Source organism: Anas acuta, chromosome 2, assembly GCF_963932015.1.
Source record: "Anas acuta chromosome 2, bAnaAcu1.1, whole genome shotgun sequence".
NCBI lineage: Eukaryota > Metazoa > Chordata > Aves > Anseriformes > Anatidae > Anas > Anas acuta.
In genome coordinates, this window is record NC_088980.1 from 60385750 (window position 1) to 60403061 (window position 17312).

General features: G+C 38.6%; 1 protein-coding gene across 3 annotated transcripts in view; it reads left to right on the forward strand.

Moving 5' to 3' along the window:
• The window catches only part of AMPH (amphiphysin), a 121139-nt gene extending 104620 nt beyond the window's left edge, over nucleotides 1–16519 (forward strand). For 2 of the 3 annotated variants that reach the window (XM_068674968.1, XM_068674966.1), the window contains 5 exons: nucleotides 3996–4052; nucleotides 7741–7887; nucleotides 9811–10077; nucleotides 11865–11966; nucleotides 15340–16519. In XM_068674968.1, coding sequence (XP_068531069.1) covers nucleotides 3996–4052; nucleotides 7741–7887; nucleotides 9811–10077; nucleotides 11865–11966; nucleotides 15340–15447 — 681 coding nt within the window. In that variant the 3' untranslated portion in view covers nucleotides 15448–16519. The remainder of the gene's footprint in view (nucleotides 1–3995; nucleotides 4053–7740; nucleotides 7888–9810; nucleotides 10078–11864; nucleotides 11967–15339) is intronic. The other variant, XM_068674967.1, reaches the window with a different exon arrangement.
• Nucleotides 16520–17312: the final 793 nt, after the last annotated feature.

Below are 17312 nucleotides of genomic sequence, written 5' to 3' on the forward strand. Positions count from 1 at the left end.
TGCTTTCCAGGACTCACAAAAAAGAGATCTGAAGGTTAGAATTAACAACAAATGTGATCAAAGCTAAGGAAAAGTACACTGTGTTTCAAAAGATGAAAACATGTCATTTCTCAATAGCAGTTCCGCATTCATTTACTTAATGAGTGACGGTTTACTTATAAATTGGAGTTGTAAAATATTAATAGATGTTTTCCTGATAGGAATCTTTTATTGGTCTTAGTAATTTCCAGATTGTAGTCACAGCCACTAATCAGTTTAATTTTTCTGTAGCAAATTTTCTGTCAAATCACATTAACCCATAGAACTCATGGCATGCATTGTTTGTTGTAAGAACTTTGTAGTAAATTTATTGGTAGGGCTTTAATTTAAATTGAAGAGAGGGTAGTCTAGGGGATAAGGTACCATTCCCTGCTCAGGATTTGGGTTCCCTTACTTTCTGTTTCATAGTCTGCCCAAACAATATTGCCAAAACTCTTACAAGAGTTCATCATAGTTGCTGTATGAGGTATTATTACATGTTCTTGTTCCTTTAGAACAAATACCATTTCTATTAGTTAATGGCAACAGTTGATCCTTATTTTGGAGGGGGGGACAAAATGTTAGGTAACTAAAGGACCAGAATCACCGTGTGCACTAGAACAACTGAAGCCAGCCATTGTAAAAAGTTCTTCTTGCATGGACTTTTGCACGCGTTTGCACACATTTCCTTATTTCCACTGTATCCCCAAAGGCAGACGTAAAATCCAAAGGATAAAGGATATAATGCATTAACCGCAGATTGATTTCTTTTCAAATAATAATACCCGTATCACCACATCAATTTTTTACATTCAAACGGTAAGTGTACGGTATAACAAAGAGAAAGATTAGCAAGTCTTGTTATTTCCCTTTCTCACTGTCATTCATGGGAAACTCAACACCCGGAGTTCACAGCTCTGCTCAGAGATCAGCTTTTTTATTTCCTTATGCTCATTAGTTTAGAAAGAGCCTTTCTGTGCTTTGAGTCTGATGCTTTTCTGGACTCTGATGTTCTCCCATTAAAGCACTCAGATACTAAGCTAAATACTGTGGTTTTCAAATCTGTGTGTAGGCACATATGAAACTGCCTTCTGATAAATTCTTTGCAGGCACTGAAAAAGTACAGCACAGGCCAAGAAAGAGCCTCCAGCTTAGAGGGTATCCAATTATGGTTGAATCCCACTGTAGGTACAATTTGTGGAACCCAAATGGCAGAGCATGTAATTTGGGAGAGCACTCCAATGGTCAGATATAGAAGAGTGCTCATCTGTGTCCAAATTCAGAGCTTGCAGATAAGTACAGGTACAAGATTGGCGTGTGAGGCCATTGAAAAATATATGGCCTCCAAAAATGAGAGGGAACTGATGTAGAACAGTGTTCTTTTGAGATGTGCAGAAGCAGATTTTACTCTATTAAGGGAATTGGGGTGTTACTTACCTCAGACTTTTTTTAGTCTTCCTTTTTACTAGGCTTTCATGCCTTAAAAATGACACAGTTCCTGCTACCATGCCTCCCTTTTCTAACTCCCAGCTTACAGCTAATCAAAAGAGCAATGCAGCTAATTTGACTAGTGCCAAATAATCCTTAGGAAACAGGGCAATTCCCCTTACTTTTCCTTTTCCTACCATAACTGCATTCAGTTATCCTGAAAAACAGTTGTCATTTGAAAATACAGGTATGTACGTGTCAGATTTTATGAAGAAGCCCAAACTACTGCTCTGAGCTTGGCTGATGGGATTCTTACAAGAGAATACTGCCAGGTTATTATTAAGAGAAGGACAGGGACTGGCACATTCTTGATCATAAAGTGCAGAACGATGCTCATTTCTGAAGGCAAATTGACTTGTAAATACAGATGATGGGAAAAATTCAGCACTTTTTTTTGTAGCAAAAATAGGGAAAGTGTTTATCTATCAACTTCCCATTGGACATATGGCTTTTATGGACAATAGAAACATATGTGTATGTATCTTCTGTAAAAAAAAAAAAAAAAAAAAAAAAAAAAGGAAAGAAAAGAAAAGAAAAAAAAGAGCAAGACTTCTGTGGGTAATTATATGCATTCATGCATTGCTAGTAAGAAATATCTATTTTGCAGTTGATATATATATATTTATTTTTTTTAAGACCCTCTACAATCTCTTTCAAACTTACTGTAAAAAACAGGACTTTGTGGCAGAGGTTTGACAGCTTCAAACAAAAATTCATGATTTGGAAAAAAAAAAAAAAGTTATATAACAGTGTAATTTTAACAGGATAAAGCTATGAGAGGTTTCCATGGTAACGTTGCTGTCAGCAGCTGCCTTGCCCTGGCATCTGGACACGGTTGGGGTTTATGAGGTGACTGCAGGCAATACTAGAAGATTAGATTAGAAAAAACATGAGTGATGTGAAGTTTGGATGTAACTCAGCATCCTCTTATTAAAAAAGGAACATGTAAGCATTTTAGCTGAAACTTCTAGAAATGTTGGAGTGACCATTGCAGGCATGTGGAGGCAGTTGGCTGAAGCCTGAATACTTAAGGTCTAACTAATTTCTGATCACTAAAGTGAATCCAAGCAGTTCAAGTTACTGTGTTCTCACATAGGTTTGCATAATTTGTCTTCACCCTTACAGGTCTTCTGAAAAATCTGACATAGCTGTGTTTGCAAAACAGCCTCAAAATTTATTAGCAAAGTAGATTTCTCTAAGGCGTCTTTGATCTACTTCTCCTTAGAAAAGCATCTTTAGAAATCAGTCCTGAATTTTAGCAATTTTGATAGTTTGTTGACCTTACTAGACCTACACTTGTTGATCTAGGTGGAATAATAGCCAAAACTGAATCCAAGCCCAAGCAGAAGAAGCGGTGTTGCTGGTTAAATCCCTACATGCTGCAGTAGAATTGGAAACCAGCAATGTCACAGCTGTCCCACAGAGTTTGGGAATACTAGTGCCTGTTTTTCCTCATTTCCAAAACTTGGAACTCATGCAGTTTTACAGCTTCTGTGAGAAGGAACCTGATGTTAGATACCATCTGTGCTGTAAAAAGCATTATTTGGGGGGAGCCCATTACTGCTTAGTGCAGCTGTGATCCCTTGAACATCCACATGGGTGTCAGATTTAGAAAGCCACTGACACATGTCTAATTTTTGGATGTCAGGCACCTACTGCATGTATCACTTAATATGGACCAAAAGAAAGGCAATTCTGCAAAATAAAAAATGATGAACTTTGTGACCCATCTTTTGAGCAACTCCTTTAAATGAATTGCAGTCCAACATATGTGGAAGAAATGCTTTAGAAAGTTTACCTCGGAAGTCTGGTGAGTTGCAGGGCAAGCACCAGGTTATAATGAGAACAGTGTGACTCTTGGGTGAGAGAAATTTGAGGCTGATGGAAAACTGCAAGGTCAGCCGTGTTGTAGGTTGCTGGTTATTAAAAATTCTTCCAAAATACAAATACTGATAACAAAAATAAATTAAATTGTCTTTAGCACTTCCAGCACAGTGGCAATGATATAAGTAAAAGGCTTTTTTTCTTTCTTTTTCTTTTTCTTTTTCTTTTTCTTTTTCTTTTTCTTTTTCTTTTTCTTTTTCTTTTTCTTTTTCTTTTTCTTTTTCTTTTTCTTTTTCTTTTTCTTTTTCTTTTTCTTTTTCTTTTTCTTCTTTTTCTTTTTCTTTTTCTTTTTCTTTTTCTTTTTCTTTTTCTTTTTCTTTTTCTTTTTCTTTTTCTTTTTCTTTTTCTTTTTCTTTTTCTTTTTCTTTCTTTTTCTTTTTCTTTTTCTTTTTTTTTTCTTTTTTTTAGCCTACAGCTACTTTTAATTCAGATGATATTTGACAGCAAGAATCTTTCTACTTGCTATATTCTATCCCATATTTAGTTCCCACCATTCATTTCATTGCATCCCATACATGTCTTCATTGAGCTTGATTAATGCCTATTTCTCTGCAGCCATTCCCTCAGCATGAGTAAGGTGATGACCATATTTCCTCTTTATGCAGGACAGTGTGGAGGCAGGGGATAAAGAGACAACTGGAGTTGCCGAGAAAGAGAGCGAGGTACATATGAAGAACATCAGGAGTGTGGCTGTGCTTTAATATCTGCAAGAGAAGTGTGGCAAAAATATATATTTGTCATTTGCATGTTATCAGTATGCAGCCAATACAATGCAACTGTGACCCAGCTGTGGCATCAGAACAACTCTCACTCAGAGCAGGACCTACCTTACAAACTGGTTGTTGCAGCAGTATAGAATGATAAATATCTCGGGACAGCTTTATGAAAGACTCAATGACATACTTAATTTCTCTGTAGCTGGGCATGCATGAAATCTAATGATTGCATTTTGCTTGTACTTCTTCAGAGGTGATAAAACAAGTCACTCTGAAGCCTTTTACACTAAAGCGATTCAATAACATGTTCAAATGTACACAGAGAGCAGCACAGGAGGAAGGCTTCATACTAAATACAGGAAGAGAAGTAGTGTTTGAGAAAGAAATCTGGCATTAGCCCTGCTGGAATCTCGTATATTTATGTGGCTCCAGGCTCCCCCAGTGCTACTGGGAAGTGAGGCTTGCTGCCAGCAGCTGTCCCTCCCGAGCAGCACAGTTCTGAGTCACGATGAGGCCCTACTGCCAGGGGCTGGCTTTTCCCCAGCGACCCGCAACACTGACTCACTGGTACTGTACTGCTCACAGTCCTGATGCACCCACGTAGAAATCAGTAGAATTACTCTGGCAGGAATGTACGGGACAGAGGTGGTAGGTCAAGCCCAGTTGCTGTGGCTCTTGGTGTGGACACAGCGCAAGAGTGTCTGCATTGCTTCTCTAGCATTGGCTTATTGCTCCCAACAGCTCTGGTCCCAGAAGAAATTCCTTGCCATCCCTGATCACCAAGGTTAAGTCTTTGAAATGTATCTCTCCCCAGTTTTCCAATGCATGTCCTTGTAAAGTCAAGAAAGTCAAGGTCTTTTCTCTGTTAAGTTTGATCCTGTGTGCTGTTTGAAGGACCAGTATTGCTGAATGCAGAAGAGCTCCTGTCAGGCATCAAGCTATTTGCTAAACTGATATCCTGGCTCCAGTGGAGGATGGTCCCTCTGATGATGTACCTTTCATAACTGATTCTTTGGTATTCCCCAAAAAGTCTTCCAAGGGTTTGCAAGCAATTGATATGTTCCCTAAAGCATGATTATTAGTTCTTCTTGACTTTATGTTAGCTGGCTTAGCTGTAATTATGACTAATTGTCATAAAAATTACCTGGTCCTTTTCTGAACCCAGCCATGGAGTTAGATCTTCAGCTCTGGAAAATCAGCATTGCTCAGTGAGCTCCTCCCACAGCCCCCCAGCTGCAGACTCGGTAGCCCTCCTTCTCCTCTTCCTGGCCTCATTCTTGCTGCTGCCAAATCTGTGGCATTGTACTGAGCTGAGAGTGCTGTTAATTAGTGGAAATCCAACTGCATGGATCAGCTACTTGCTGGGTAAAGAAGCATTCACTTTTACTGCAGTTAAATCCAAGTGGTTCTTTTATCACAGCCCTCATTATGTTAGATGGTCCCTTCTTTTTCTCCTTTGTAATGGGGAAACTCTCAAAGTGTCAATAATACTGCTAGAAATAACTAGTTTGGAATACTGTTAGACTGTGTAATGTTATGTAAAACAGGTTTGTGGGGTTGTTTCTCAATATGAAGTTAGGTAAGATTGATAACTATATCCACAAGTGTGTGTTTCACCATAGCTGTGTGTGGGATGCCAGCTGTCCTGAATTCCATGGATTGAATCGCCTCTTTTTCCTTTTTCCTTTCTTTTAATATTAATCAAAAATATTTGAGGCTGATAGTGAGTTTCATTCTGTGTTAGTACACATGAGATTTTGTAAAAGCTTCTTCTAATCATCTAGCTGGCTTTGTTTTTGTATTCTAAGGCACAAGAATTAATGATTGCGCAGTTGTGAGCTGTGGTATGCATTCCGCATGTTACAGCTACAGGCTGTGAGAGTGTCACCCTCTTGGTGCAGACTATTTGAGAGCTGATTCATGTAAATTAGAATTCTCCTCCTTTGTGAAATAAAATGGGCTATACAAATCCAATAAATAAAAAAGAAGCGTTGATCCTAATCACAACAGACAGCAAGATCGATTTCTGCAGCATGCTGTTAGAAGTGCATGGTATAAAATCAATCTGACATGCACTCTGTTCTCCCTGTTACATACTAGTCTCTTCCAGGGCTTTTACATCGACCGTTTATTTGAATATCTTCCTGGGTCAAGACTGCTAAAATTGGCAGTACTATGAGAGACAGGCTTGCATACCTTACAAGTCACAGGAGATGTCAATGATTGCCCCTGTCTTTTGATGTCACTTCTGTTTATGACAGAGCATCCTTCACCAGCAGACTTCTTAGTTCAAGCTAAAAGCTGGTCTGGTAATTTCTACAAAACACTGTAGTATTTTCTGCCTTCAATGACTCCAGAAGAATTTGTCACATTAGTTAATAACAATCAATAGGAGTGGTGCTCAATATTAGGTATTGCTAAAAAAAACAATGTCTGAAGAATGCCCATGAACAATTGCAGGCAGTTCAAGTTCAGTTCAGGTAGTTGAATTAGTCTCATCCATGAAGGCAAGATCAAGCTGAAGAAACAAGGAGCAGCAGACTGTTAACTGAAGATTGGAGACATTTCTGCTAAATGTAGATTGACATAGGTACCTATAAAACAGTTTTTCTTCAGTGTTAAAAATTCCATACTGAAGTTAACTGGATTAACAGAATGTGTTTCATAATTTACCTTCACCCTCCAACCTCTAGAATTAATCCAGTGTAAATACACTTCCAATACTGTTAACATATGCCAGTATGTACCAATACAAATGTTAGGTTGATAAACAAATTATAGCAATAGTATCTGCTGGATGATGGATTTAACACTGATCTACAGGAAGGTACTTTTCTATCCACCTTTCAACAACTGGAACAAAACACATTCACTTTTCAGCATGGACTCATGACAAATGATTCAGTCATATCCAATCTGCTTTGGCCTTTATTCATGTTTGGTTTTGTTTTATACTGACCTGTATACAGATAGGTACAGTTATTTTTTCTCATATCTGATGACATCTGAAGATTTCTGAACTTTATCCATCTGTAGAATATATTTGCTTCTGCTTATGTAGCCCAAATTGCAAGTCTCTATTACAAAGGAGTCTGTAATTAAGGCAATGTTCTCGAAGCCAGCCCAGGTCTACAGGTAGGTGATAGCAGCTGGAGAAGACTTGTAGCCTGTTCCTAAGAACACGCTTTTCTTACAGAATGTAGCTTGGAAGCAATTAAGCCTTGAGATTGCAGTCACATAACTGTTTCAGAGGATAATGGAAGGAGCATGTTTTATTTGCATATCTTATCAGATAGAAGATCTGATAAGAAAAATACAAGTCTTGACAAACTTTTACTACACTAATAGCACCTGTGGACTCTGCTAAATGTTCACGGTGAGGTTTCTTAAATGTCTCTCTCCCACTTGTTAATCAGCCTCACTGTACATACAAGCTTACCCTTATGCTCCCTGCACAGCACATCAGGCACAGGATGGCAGCCTCCCACGCTGCTTTCCCCCATACGTTAGGGGAAACCCCATGGAACCAAAGCCATGGGTTGGCAATGCCCAAGGAGGTCACAGAGCAGGGGATATCTCCAGCTGATATCCACAACTTGTGTCCTGAAAGGTTTCTCCTTCCTGTTATTCACAGGTGGTAACTGCAGTGGAGGGGACAGCAGCAGCAGAAGACAGTCTGACAGTGGCAGCAGGAGCTGGTGATGGTGCTGTCACTGAAAAGGAGGCTGTTGCTGAAGGTGAAGAACCTCAGGGAGAAGAAAAGGAGGCTGATGCATCTCAGGTAACTCATGCTGCTACATGGGAGAGTGTTAGAGGAACTGGCCCAGATCCAGCATCCTGACACAGGCAAGGCTGCTGCAGCTCTGTACCTCCAGATCCAATGAGTAGTGAGGCTGAGCATGTATTCCTTGTCAGTACACAGACAGAGCACACATATACACCACATATATACTTGTGTAAACCACCAGCCACAGAAATTGCAGACATGCACAGAGTACGAATACAAATGGAACTGGCAGCCTCATCCTGCTCCCCTCACCAGCTGAGCAGGGTGGAGGCCTACCAGTGAGAAGATGTATATATTCTCATATACATGCCGCTTTTGGATCCCACTCTCACCACTTGCTTTCATCTGGGTGTTCAATCCCTCAAGGCAGCAACCCTGCTCCAGTTGCTGGTACACACCTTTGCACATGGACATAAACACACACGTGTCCACAGATGGAGCTGGCCAGGACTCCTCTGGTCACCAGTAACCAACCGGTCACTGATACAGGGGCTGTGACACCAATGCATGCATATACATGGATATTACAGGGCCTTCGCCCTGGAGAAGAGTTAGCATGGAATTTAATGAGAAGATACAACAAACCATGCTCATCAGGTACAGGGCACAGCCACACATTCAAACCATCCATTATTTACATGCATTATCCCTTTGTTGTCCCACCCTAATTCTTCCCTAGATCACCTAGATCCCTTTCCCTGACTTTGGTTTCTCCCCTAAATATACCATAGGAAGTCTTCTGCAATAATATGTTCCCCATATTATTGTCACACCTGGATACTCAGGCTGAGGCTGCCATTGGACAGGTCCCTTCTGAGTCCTCAATTTATGCTCCCACCTGTCTTGGTGCCCCTGTGCTTCTCTGGGAGATGGACCCTCAGTGGGTTGACGACTCCTGTGATGGGCCTGAAAGCAGCCTGTGCAAAGTATTATTTGGGTTCCCCCTCTTGCTATTGATTCTGTGCTCCTCTGTGGGCATGTGGATAAGCTTTATCACGTAGCCTAATGGTGTTCAGGGCTTTCTTTGGAAGAACAGGGAAAGTTATGGACTTTTTTTTTTTATTTTTTGTCTCCCAGTGTCAGGTCCTATCAGTAGCATTACTTTGGTTTTGGTAAATCAAGGTGGTCAAAATATGTATCTGCATCTGGCTTGGTGTTTTTTCTTATTTGATCTCTGAGGAGCTGGGGAACAGCTATTAGAGCAGACCCTGCAGCTGGGCAGACAATTGCCACCTTCTGTCATCTCATGTTGTATTTCTTCTGTGCACCAGAGAAAGATATCTCACAGAAGAGTAGTGAACATATACTTCTCAGCTTGGATGCTCCAAATAGTTTCATTAAATGCTTTTTCTCCTAAGCTGCATTATTGGTCAGATGCTAGCTTTCTCTGCTTCCCATTATATTGCTGTAAAGCAGAAGAAATCCCCTCAGTCCATCAAAGTAAAAGGTCACATTTTCCTCTTTCACCACCTTTATATCACTATTATCCTGCTGATTTGAATTTCAGAAAAAAACATAGGACAGTGACTCATGGAAATGGTGGCATTATCCAAGCACACCTAAAGAACAGGCACAAAGAGAAAGTTCTGATAATTTCAGTGCACATTGAAAATGAAACCCAAACTACCTGCAGAGTGTTTTTATTATTTTCCACAACAATTTATATTAATACAGCAAGTAGACTTAGGAGAAATAAGGGGAGATGGTGAAAATTAAAGAGAAGGGATATACTCCTTTGTATTTCTGCATAAGTGTGGTTTTCTGTCTTTATGTAAGAATCCACTCTACAGTGAAGAAAGAAATCCCCCTATTTGCTCTCTGCAATAGGTAAACAACTGTGTTTTCCAACTTGAAATAAAGTAATAAATACTCTACTGTTGCCTTTTGTTGTTTTTTTCTTTGTTTGTTTTTCCCTAGGAAAAGGTCAGCAGCATCCCTTCAGTAGTAATAGAGCCAGCATCAAACAATGAAGGGGAGGGAGAAGAACACGAAGTTGTCATGAATGAGCCCAAAGACGTTTCAGCAGAGTTAGACACTCAGGGCACTGACAGTTCTCCCAGTGAAACTTCCCAAGTTGGAAGTGAGCAGAAACCCGCTGAAGAAATCCAGGCTGCACCTTCTCAAGATCAACTTGTTTCATCAGAAGACGCAGCTTCTGCCATGCCACCCGGCTTTCTCTTTAAGGTCAGCTTGTTCATTCTTCTTTTAGACATCCCTTCAGATCTAGCTTCTGTATCTGAAAGTGTAAACATTGTTATGTTTTTCTGAGGCCAAAAGATGCTTAGTTTCCCAGCCACATATATGCAGATACACACACACAGACAAACACAACTTTTTGGTTGTGTTGTCTCCATATGAAAAATTTGAGAAAATATATTTTCTGCACACAGTTTTTTGGGGGTATTTCATTATGTAGCTGTAGGATGTGCAGGAGTACTCCTTTCATCTCACCAAATTACTACTGTCAGTGAATATATTGAGTAAAAGTCCATTGCTACAGATTTATTCAGCAATATTGCATGATCATATGTTAATTATATCAGATAAGGCTTTTTTTTTTGCTGACTGAGAATCTATAATAGAAGTTCTGGCTCTATTGAAATCTATGGGACTTCTACAAATCATTGTAATGAAGCTAAAGTGTAATTTTATGACTTTAGTAATATTATACTTATAAACTGTTAGGGTAATCAGACAGAAAAGTTTAATGAGGCATGAGAGAAATTCTCTCCTTAGCTGGCAAGACCCACAGGGTTTCCTGATTCACAAGGTTCTTTGATAATTCTTCTCACTTCAGCATCACTAAGCAGGAGGAAAGCTCCTTGAGGATGGATGAACTTTACATGCTTCCTATTATCTTTGCATACTTCAAACTAATTAGTCCCATAGCACTACAGCAGTATGCTATTCTTCCTTATCTATTCTCATTGCTCAGTGTTTTCAGCAAACTTTGAGAATAGCATTAAGGTTAGGGTGACCAGTATCGTGCAGTTTTACTCAGACATGCTGACATAGTTCATCTTTTGTTTTTCATTACACTCCCTTGGGTCAGACATAAATAAGGAGAAGCAGAATATATGCCTGCCATCTGGTTCTTGATGCCATTTCCTTTCATTATTGCAGAGCTGCTATGGAACTGGTCGTGCCTTTGAGAAAACTAGGGTAGCATTTCTCTTAAGGAGGTACTATAGAACTATTTAGTTAAAAGGATCTGTTCTCAACAGCATAATGACCCCACCAATGTATTCATAATCACCACTTTGAAAGACAGATAGTTTTGGTATTCCCATCTGCCAGTTAATGGGAGTTCTTTCCAGGAGAAACATAAGGTAGGGTTCCCATTACTCGCCTCTTTAATTGTCTATTGAAATTGGTGCCATACCTCTCACTCCAGTTTCCACGGACGTTTATGGCAAGAATAATATCTAGTGGCCAGAACAAGTGAGGGGCTGAAATAACAGTACCTGGGAGTCTTTTCCGAGTTTATTTGCAAAATCCTGACATCTTTCTCTCAGACCTAGTAATGATAGTGGGGAATGTTCCTTACACAGAAGTTCCTTACACAGAAGGAGTAAGGTCACAGGACTTGTCCAAGAGGCAGTACTTGTGGGGTTTTGCAGTATCATCTGTCCCTGAGATATACTATGACCTTGTGAAAGGATGTCAGATATCTCTCAGGAAGATTTACCTAAGCTTCCTTCATCTCTTTCTGAAATTATGAATAGAAACTTTAATGTGAAATGATGTTAACATTAACAATACCTATCATACCTATCTATGGCCATGCTTCCATAAAGAATGGGGAGTTAAAAAATAAATATTATTATTTATTTATTGAGGGGTTATTAGTTATTTACTCATTGGGGAGTTAAAAAAATAAATAAATGAAAGAGTGCATTAATCTTCCTTTTTTTTTTTTCCCACTGTCTCCATTTTGATCATGTCTATGTGTTTGGTATTATTTTCTTTAGGTTGAAGTTCTACATGATTTTGAGGCAGCTAACAGTGATGAACTTAATTTAAAACGAGGAGATATTGTACTAGTAATTCCTTCTGAGACCACAGCTGATCAGGTAAAAAGCATGATTATTTCACTTATTTATGTTTTTCTTTGTGTTTTTTTTTTTTTTTTTCTCACAGATTATAGTTGATAGGAAATGTTCATTCAAAATGTCACTGCTGTTAGAAAACATGAACATTCTAATTTTGTTTTTGTACTTAGTTTCATTTGAGACTAAACAGTATAGATGACTATGGTTAAAGTCCCAGATACAGAACATGGTCCAACCACAACATATTTTTTCTAGGTCTTTTTTATGCTACTTTGTAGCAAATTTTATACAGGCATACATGCACACATAGACTTAAAACAGAAGGTGACTTATGAATTGTGCATTGTGTTGCTATCATCTTGTCTTAATGTTGAAGCAGAACTGGTTAGATGGTCCCCACATATTTAGACTGTTTATGTGGGGCTTTGAATAAATAATACACATTTGCCCAAAGACTGGCCACTGAGACTGCTACAACTGTGCTGTCCTTCAGCCAAGTTACAGGGAGGTGCTCCTCTCTGTGCTCTGTACCTCCAAAGCTAATTCTGGAAACCTCACACAGAAGTGTTCTTGAACTGCATTGGTGATCACCTTGTCTTTGATAAAAGAACCCAACAGTTTAATTTCAATTAAGTAATTCCATTTTGTTTTAACCATGCATTTCCAGTGAATTTTTAAACAATTTCATTCCACATATTGAACTGAATTGCAGTGAATTGATTTTTGACTACTGCTTTAAAAGAAGACCATCCACTTAGTACCAGCCACTTCATGGGCATCTGCTTGTGCTAGAAGTGTCAGTGAAAAGTCTCCCACTGAACTGGGGACTGGGAGGTGGGGTACTGAACCCTGCTTGCTGAGGTAGCTAAGAGCTCTGCTCTGAATGAAGAACATTTCTTAAAATAGGTCTAAATACTAACTCCACAAGCACATATTTGGAGAGCTGGGGAGTGTATTTGAAATTGGTTTGATGCCTGATGATGTGAAAAGGTAGGTTATAACCAGTGTTCAGGTTCTCAGCTGAGCTTTCTTCTGATACAAGAGTGTCGTGGTTTAACCCGGCCAGCAGCTAAACACCACACAGCCATTCGCACCCCCTCCCCCTCCCTCTCTGGGACGGGGGAGAGAAATGGAAAGTGAAGCCCGTGAGTTGAGATAAAGACAGTTTAATAAGACAGGAAAATAATAATAATAATAATAATAATAATAATAATAATAATAATAATAATAATAATAATAATAATAATAATAATAATACAATGATGATAATAGTACTACTAATAATAATGTGTACAAACAAGTGATGCACAATGCAATTGCTCACCACCCGCTGACCGATGCCCAGCCTAACCCCAAGCAGTCCGGCCCCCTCCTCCGGCTAGCCACCCCTATATATTGTTTAGCATGACGTCAGATGGTATGGAATAACCCTTGGGCTAGTTTGGGTCACCTGTCCTGGGTCTGTCCCCTCCCAGCTCTTACTGCACCCCCAGCCTGCCTGTTGGCAGGACAGAGCAAGAAGCTGAGATGTCCTTGGCTTGGTATAAGCACTGCTCTGCAACAATTAAAACATCGGGGTGTTATCAGCACTCTTCTCATCCCAAGCCAAAACACAGCATTCAACCAGCTACTAGGAAGAAAATCAACCCTGTTCTAACTGAAACCAGGACAAAGAGACAAATAATTGTTTTGTTTTAGTTTGTTTTAATTTCTGAATAAAAGATAAAGATTTTTCCTTTCAGTAGGGCACTGTTCTTCTATAGGGATAGATTCTGTTATCCTTACACAAATTATGCTGCACAGTACCACATGGGCAGTTCAACTGATTTAATTATCAGTATCTGCAGAATAGAACACTGCAGGATAAGGATATCAGAATCTTTTTCTTTATCTTCAAGCATTTTTTCTTGGGATGTTTTGTATTAATTGTGCTTAATCTTCACTTAGTGAATCCATGAAGTATCTTTTTCTCTTGTGGTGTGCATCCAAATACCATTAACATTAATTGGAGTAAATTGTGTGCAGTGATGAAGAAAATAAACCTTTATGTATTCATGTTTCTGAGACCATTCTGTTCCTATCTTTATTACTTAGTACATATTTGCCCTTCACGTTTAACATCACCATAAAACTCAATATTTTTGTCTTTTACCAAATACTTTGTTGATTCATATGAAGTATTTTTATCTTATTCTTTTTTTCTCCTATAAAATTGACCTGTCTAAAGCCATAATTCTTATATAGCTGGTGACATCAGCATTCCCTGCTCAAAACTAACCAGTCCCACCCAGTGGCTTCAATTTTTCCATTATTATTGAGTTGAAATTATTATCCATTAAAACTGTGCAGTCCTTAGTAGAATGTACTCTGGCCATGCTAGAAAACTGTAGTTCCTCTCTCTCAGATAATCTGTGTGCTTCAAAAACATGTCCCCAGTTATTCCATCTCCTTGTGTACTTTCTGTACATTAGTAATATGGCAGCATTATACATTTCCTGCTAATCATCACTTTGCTCTGGCTCCTGTTCTTAAAAGGAACAAAGCATGGAGTCAGTGTGATGAAAATAGAATCATAGAATCATAGAATATCCTGAGTTGGAAGAGACCCATAAGGATCATTAAGTCCAACTCCTGGCACCACACAGGTCTGCCCAAAAGCTTAGACCATGTGACTAAGTGCACTAAATAGGTTGATCACTTCATAAAAATACTGAATGGATTTTATTCCAGGTAAAATTGATAGCATGTCAGAGAACCCAGCACTCTCCAATACGAAATATCTCTTTAAATTGATGATGATTTGGATTGCAATTTTGCATGTCAAGTTCTGGTTTAGGCTGAAGTTTACAGGAATTTTTGGAAAAGCAGTTGAGTATCAAGTGACTTTGAGTTTCTAGGGACAGTAATAGCAGAAGATACAAGAATTGTTATTTCTTCTGACTGACAATATATGAATGAGACAAAAGAACCCTCAAGAAAAATGAAAGTCAAATTAAAAACTTCATTTTCCCCTTGATCTGTCTTATTATATAATGGTTCTAGGCCACTGCTATGCTCTTATTGTGTAAGTATGCCAATATTGTTGTGAGAACTTCAAAAAATCTCCATATCCATTTGCCCAAATGCTGATCTGTTTCAATACTGAATGACCCAGAAGGCTGATTATTCAACTTTGAGTTCAGCTAAGGGTTAGATGGGCTAAAGGTCATACAGTACACTCACAATCACTCAATAACACTGGTCTGGCAGAACCAAGAAAACAATCTGTGCAAAATCAGAGGCTGCTATTTAACCAAAGCACCACATCTTTTAGCCAGGTGACTCTTCAGGTCTGAAGCACGTAAAAAAGAAAGTGGGGAGACCTGAAATTTAAGACTCTGTCTTTTTCTTACAGGAGGCTGGCTGGTTGACAGGCATTAAGGAATCCGAGTGGCTTCAGTACAGGGATGCAAATAGTTACAAAGGACTTTTCCCAGAGAACTTCACACGCCATCTGGAGTAGTTCTTCTCTCAGGCACAGGAATGTGGCATGAAGCTCATTCAGTAGGTTTTTAACCTCTTTGAAACACAGGAGCCCACTTTTTTGTAGTTTAAGCTGTTAATGGTTTACAGATTGCTGCCAGACAAAGCTTGTGGAAACATATCAAAATGAGCATGAATGCAAACAGTTAAGCTAACAATTTCTGAAGCAGTATGTGGAAAAAAAAATCAAATAAAAAAGAAATGTCCTTATTTGTTCACATGTATGTGGCAACAGGTTTGCTTGTGCTTTGTCAGAGCTATGGTGATCCTGTATTTGGTCCTTTCCCATGAAATCTGAAATTAGCCTCCTCAATACCAAAACCTTAACTTCTCTGCACTAAGTGTATTGTATTGAGTTGCACTGCAGAAGATTTAATTAGTAATCCTGTAGTAATGAGGTCAAACTATTATAAGTTTCATGTGTTTAAAAAAGATAATTAACTGCTGCAATGTTTTTCAATGTTATTTTTGGACATGCATAATATATATATACACACAAGAAGTCGTGTATATATAAGTGCATATGGATATATATGCATTTTCACAATGTCATCGTAGTTCTTTGACTGTGTAGTGTCATCAGTACATGCATTGCTCTTTCACTGTCTGGCATTACAGGAAACAGTTTTGTTTGAAAGCAAAACTAGCTGCTCCATTGCCAAAACATTATACAGTATCTGTGTTTGTAATGTGAAATTTTCATTCTGAGATGATGAATAACATCATGTTCAAAGCTGCTAAACCTTTGAGAAGGCATGGCTCAGTCTCCTCTTCCAGCTGCAGTAGTTACAATGAGATAATCTGGAGGGGGAGCTGTTATGATGCTAATCTATACTTTTTTATTTAATTGGCTGAATAAGAAAAAAAAAAAAAAAAGACAGAACTAATCTATGAGAAATAAACACAATATATTTTCACTATATGTATTTATGCAGCATACCTTCACAGATCCTTTTAAATTAAGATATATAATGTATCCTGTATCAAAAAGTCATCTGTAACTTATGTTTTCCAGTGCTGTGTCATTAAAAATAAACCTTTGATCCAAAGAAGCTGTTTCATCTGTGGTGCTTTTGAAGTTTTGTTACAAAGAATTTCACATAGTTCACGTGTTGTATTAGAGAATCTAATCTTATTTTAATAACACTTTTTCCAAAGAAACACAGCATAACAGGCGTACCATCTAAATTCTTGCTCTCAACTTTAGTCATGGTCAAGGCTCCAAAAGGCTCAGCGCATCCCCTCGCTGCTCCTTCTGGAAATGGACTCTGGCCACTAGCTAGTATCTGTCCACAATCACAAGGGAGCATGTCTGTGCCTGTCACACAGCTGAAGATTGCTACCTCTTACTCATTTTTATGCTTGTCCACTTATCTTCTGTGAAAAGAAAAATCCCCATAAATATGCTCTGTTCTATTTGCTGATGCATGAAAGCTACAACTATTTAGGAACACCTTTTTTTTTTTTTTTTTTTTTTTTTTTTTTTTTTTTTTTTTAAGCAATTCAGTTATTTTTTGTGATGTTTTGGTTGTGGGCTGTTTTTATGTATAGGCAGTTTCTACTCTAATTTGTCGGATTTCAATTGAAGAAAGATTTTTTTTTGTTGCTCTAAAAGAAGAGGAAAGTAGTTTTCTTTCTGTCTTTCAGAGTACAGTAGCTTTCTAAAGAAACTGTTGATAACTGTGTTTTATGGAGAAGTTGAGTGGCTCAACTGTGGTAACTGGGATTTTAGCTGTAAAGTGTCACAATGAGCAATCAGAGTCTCAGGAGGTTGTGGGAGGCCCTTTGATTTTCCTTTCATTCCTTTAACAGGTTTGGCAATCAATAGTAATCCAGAGGCAAGAA